The 4649-nt window shown below is 49.0% G+C and overlaps 1 protein-coding gene across 2 annotated transcripts; it reads left to right on the forward strand.

Moving 5' to 3' along the window:
* The first annotated feature begins 125 nt into the window (after positions 1 to 125).
* On the forward strand, positions 126 to 4640 carry LOC121672246 (WD repeat and SOCS box-containing protein 1-like). Of its 2 annotated transcripts, XM_042044840.1 has the most exons (6): positions 127 to 266; positions 705 to 873; positions 1814 to 2085; positions 2971 to 3102; positions 3492 to 3592; positions 4392 to 4640. In XM_042044840.1, exons 1-6 carry the CDS (start codon positions 227 to 229, stop codon positions 4413 to 4415), a joined length of 738 nt encoding a protein of 245 aa, XP_041900774.1. In that variant the 5' UTR covers positions 127 to 226; the 3' UTR covers positions 4416 to 4640. The 2 variants fall into 2 exon arrangements, with proteins under 2 accessions (XP_041900773.1, XP_041900774.1); XM_042044839.1 differs by lacking the exon at positions 4392 to 4640 and having other exon boundaries at positions 126 to 266; positions 3492 to 3743.
* The last annotated feature ends 9 nt before the right edge of the window (positions 4641 to 4649 follow it).

Below are 4649 nucleotides of genomic sequence, written 5' to 3' on the forward strand. Positions count from 1 at the left end.
GCAGGGCAGAGCAGAGCAGAGCAGAGCAGAGCAGAGCAGGGCAGGGCAGGGCAGAGCAGGCCGGGCCGGGCTCCCCTGGCAGCGGCCCCGCCCGCCCGGCCCCGCGGAGCATTCCCCGCCCCGCCCCGCCCCGCCCCGCCGCCCGCCGCCGCCATCTTGCCCAGCCTAGCCCGCGCCCGCCGGTCCCGCTCCGTGGCAGCCCCGCCGTTCCTCAGGCCGCCCGTCCATGGCCAGCTTTCCCCCGAGTGTCAACGAGAAGCTCATCGGTGAGCGGGGAGGGCGGGCGGGAGCAGCGCGGCCGGGACCCGCGCTCGGCCCGGGCTCGGGCGGGGGTGGGCGGGCGCTCAGCAGCGCGCTCGGGGCTGCTCGCGGGTAACGGGCGGGATCCCGGCGCACGGAGCCTTTCCCGGCGCACGGAGCCTTTCCCGGCGCACGGAGCCTTTCCCGGCCGCCGGCCCGTTCTCCCGGCCGTGGGCAGGCGCGGGCCCGGCGGCATCGCCCGTACCGGGTGCGGTATCGCGCACAGTGCGAGCAGTTGGTTCAACACCGCGTGTTCCCCTGCGGGGGCTCATCCCTGCTGGGTTGTACGGTGACACCGGGCTCCCTCCCGCTCGCGTTAGTCGCCGTGAGGCGGCGGGTGCCCGTGCAGCCTGCGTAAGGCGCTGCACGATCCCCCTCTCACACGGATCTCCTCTGTCCCCCAGCTCGGTCGCGCACGGTAGGAGAGCTCCTGGCCCCCACGTCTCCCTTCGACAAGAAGTGCGGCCGGGAGAACTGGACGGTCGCGTTCGCTCCTGATGGCTCGTACCTGGCGTGGTCACAGGGACATCGCATAGTGAAGCTGGTCCCCTGGGCACAGTGCCTCAACAACTTGTAAGACAAACTGCTATGGCTTTCAGTGCACCTGAAAAACAGGAGGGTTTAAAAACAGGAGATAGCTTCAAATCGATTAAAACGCATGTATTGGTCTTTTAGGCTTTGACACCTTGGGGAAAAACTAATTCCTTAAAATAACAGCTGTTTTGTCTCTTCCTGTGTGGTCAGCAAGAGGAACAACTATTGCAACCTCACAAAGCCAGTGGAGGAGTAACTTGTTAATCAATTCAGATGCTCTAAAATAAGAGGAAGTTAGAAAGAGAAGGGAATTTAGAGATGTGGGCAGATCTGGCCCTTTAAATTTCCTATCACAATGCTGTTTGGCTTTATGTTTTAGGAATTTACTTAAAGGCAGACCTCTTTCCTTATCATCCTTGTTAAAATGCAAGTGGATTCCAAAATACACATTTTATTGGCACTTGCAGGTTGCATGTTAGCGAAGTTGGTAGCCAGCCCCTGCAGTTCTGTAGCTGGTTACATTTCTCTGACCCATTTTTTCCCCCTTTTGGGGGTGGTTAATAGTTTTCCATGTGCTGGACACTCAGTATCTCTTTTCAGGGTTTAACACATGTAAGGGAATTGCAGAGAACTTCTCACTCATTTAGCAGAAAGTCCTGGAAATTTTTGTGGCTCATTTTTCTGTAAATTCTTTAAAACTGTTGGGTTTTGTAATAGGTTATGTTAGTGTCTTGCTCTCTACAGAGGTAAAAGCGTATACAGAATATTAGTCTTACTTTGTGTTGGAAGGTTTCCAGGTGCTGGTAATTTTTCACAGTTACAAGAAAAAGCTGCTTTTATAATTTTAAAGTAAAAATGCGCCATTTTGCGCCTCAGAGATGTACATTATGACAACTCCCAGATTTCACTGCACCTTGAAGAAATGTTTGTTTTTCAAGATAACCTGCGCTTATTTTTGTGCCTTTTGTTCTCTTTGCAGCCTGTTGCACGGCACAAAGAATGGTGGTGCGAACGCTGTCAGCACGAGGCTGCCGAGGCAGAGCAGCGAGAGCGGCCAGAAGAACAAGCCCTGCGAGCACATCATCGACTGCGGGGACATCGTGTGGAGCCTGGCCTTCGGCTCCTCGGTGCCCGAGAAGCAGAGCCGCTGCGTCAACATCGAGTGGCACCGTTTCAAGTTCGGGCAGGACCAGCTGCTCCTCGCCACCGGCCTCAACAACGGCCGCATCAAGATCTGGGATGTCTACACAGGTGGGTGGGAGAGGGGCTCACAGCACACCGGCATATCCTGAGCTGCAGGGACACGTGGGGATCGTCCAGTCCAGCTCCTGGCCCGGCACAGGACACCCCAGCACTGCCACCGTGTCCTGAGAGCGTTGTCCAAACGCTCCTTGTTGCACTGAAGTGCCAACTCTCACTTTATGCAGTAATAATATCATTAGTACACAGCAGGAATTGGTTATAGAATTGTAACTGGGAACTGAACCTTGAATACAAGTTAAAAAATATTTAAAAAAGCATGAGCTCCTGCAACCAGAAGTAACGAAAAACTGCCAAAGGAACAAGAGAGGCAGCTCATGCTTTGAGACGTGAGACATGGAAGATGCAAAATAATTAAATGTGTGCATACATACATTGTTTTTTTTACTCAAAAGACTTCTTAGTTTTACCATTCTTCAAAAACATGAAGTTGCTGGTTTATGTTGATGAGGACCTCTTATTTTTTAAAAAAGAAAATTAATGACTCAAAAAGACTTAATCTGAATTTAGGGACTTTGAGTTTTGCTGGTAGCACAGCTGCTAGGTTGGAGAGAACTCATTTTAAAAAATAATGATTATTGAGTAACTTGTCCTTTTAAATGGAAGCTTAGAACAGCTATGTCTATCAAAAGACAAGTCTTGCCTTATTTCTGAGATTCTAGTATATAGATTTTGTAGCTTTTCAGGGAGTTGTCTCTCAATACAGGAGAGTGAAAGGATCCATGTGCTGCTCATTGTAGGGAGCATTTCTACAAAGAAAATTGTCTTTACGTGCTGTGATTCTATATTCAATATTTATATTCAATATTTGTGTCCATAAAGCATTTGATCTAAGTACAGTCCTTCATTTTAAAGTGTGGTGTTCTCATGTAACAGGAAAACTCCTCCTTAACCTGATGGACCACACAGAAGTTGTCAGAGATTTAACCTTTGCCCCCGATGGCAGCCTGATTCTTGTGTCTGCGTCCAGAGACAAAACCCTGCGAGTGTGGGACCTGAAAGATGATGGTACATGTCTGGACTTTATCTGCCCTAATACCTGAGAGAAGTATCCATGTACTCACCTCTTTTATTGCTCTAGACTCAGTTTGGTCAGAGTTGCTTAAAAACTGTATGTTCTGTTAGTCACTCACTCTGCACTCCCCTGGAATTCTTTATCTGTCTAAACCCTGGAGGCAGGTATTGGGCTGAGCTAAGAGTGCATGAAGTGACTTTTCTGAATAGGGTCCTGGGATTAGAGGCTGCATCCCAGGGGCTTTATATCTGTGTAGGATGACTCTGCAAGACGTTTGGGAAAATAATAGAAAATTTTAGAAAGGAATAACTAATTTGGAAAAGCTTTTCCATCTGAATTTTGTAATATTTAACGAATTCTTACAGCAGTGTCTTTTGTTTAGGAAACATGATGAAGGTGTTGAGAGGCCATCCGAACTGGGTGTATGGCTGTGCCTTCTCTCCAGACTCCTCCATCCTCTGTTCTGTTGGAGCTAGTAAAGCAGTATGTGTCAGAGTTTCTTGTTCCTTAATTCTCCTGAATTGTGTGTGTAATCATTTTAAATCTAAGTAACATTAAGCTTGTGCTCGGTGTCATGAACTTCTAGTGTTTGATGATGATGTAAAAGTGCATGAAATTAAACTGGCAAATGGTGCATTGAGACCCTGATTTGTGAATGGAACTTGCACTGCTTTTAGTTGAAGAGGCTGTAACTGTTGAGGAATAGGTCTCCACAGGGTCATGGCATAAAACAAAAACCACTAAAGCCAGTGTTAAAAGATACTTAGATGAATGCGTAAAACTATTTTGGTTTTGATTTTGTCCTTCCTATTTCGTGCTCAGTGAGAAAGACTTTACAAAGTCTGAGCCAGTCAGGGCACCTCCTGCTGAACAAAGACGTTTCTCCCTGTTTTCCCATACCAATGGCAATGGTACCTAAGAGTTAGCAGGAAGAGGAGCACGCTGTTTTTGCTTCCATCCTATTCTAATGCCCTGGTAGAGAACTGAAAGCAGTGCAGGTAATGCATGTATGCCATAAGCTACTCCTGGCACTGAAGAATTAGAGCAAACCAGAAAGGGGTGTTCACTGGTTCCAGGGGCTCTGTAGGCAGTTTAACAAGACTTTGAAGGCCCAGTTCAGGCACTGGACATCACCACTGTGGGAGTGCTCAGATGCACTGTCCACCTCGGTGAGAACAGCCGAGGTCTGGGGTTTGGCTCAGTAGTGGAGCAGAGGGGGATGTGTACATTGCTGTCTGGAGGCTGTGTGTTTTCCATAAGCTTCTTGCTTTCCCTGTCACAGGTGGTGGCAGCAATATTGGTGTGATTGAGTTAAGCTGGCACCACTCTGAGGAGCACAGTGGTGTTGGCGGGCAGAGAGTGGCAGCTCTGGCCGCCAGCCCGGCGAGCTGTACCGTCTGTACCGTAGGACGAAGTAACCTTGCCCTCGGCTGCAAGGGGTCCTGTACGTACGCAGGTGCTGCTCCATGTCCACTGTCTGCTTGCTTGCTTGCTTTTTTTTTTTTTTTTTTTTGGTTGTTGTTGTTTTTTTCAATAATTT

Source organism: Corvus kubaryi, unplaced genomic scaffold (genome assembly GCF_017639235.1).
Source record: "Corvus kubaryi isolate FWS band 111438036 unplaced genomic scaffold, C.kubaryi_AGA036_p1.0 45527, whole genome shotgun sequence".
Lineage (NCBI taxonomy): Eukaryota > Metazoa > Chordata > Aves > Passeriformes > Corvidae > Corvus > Corvus kubaryi.

Coding starts and splice junctions, on each gene's coding strand:
- LOC121672246 (XM_042044839.1), top strand. CDS start 227: ATGGCCAGCTTTCCCCCGAGTGTCAACGAGAAGCTCATCG. Junction 267..704: donor TGTCAACGAGAAGCTCATCG/GTGAGCGGGGAG, acceptor TCTGTCCCCCAG/CTCGGTCGCGCACGGTAGGA. Junction 874..1,813: donor GCACAGTGCCTCAACAACTT/GTAAGACAAACT, acceptor TTCTCTTTGCAG/CCTGTTGCACGGCACAAAGA.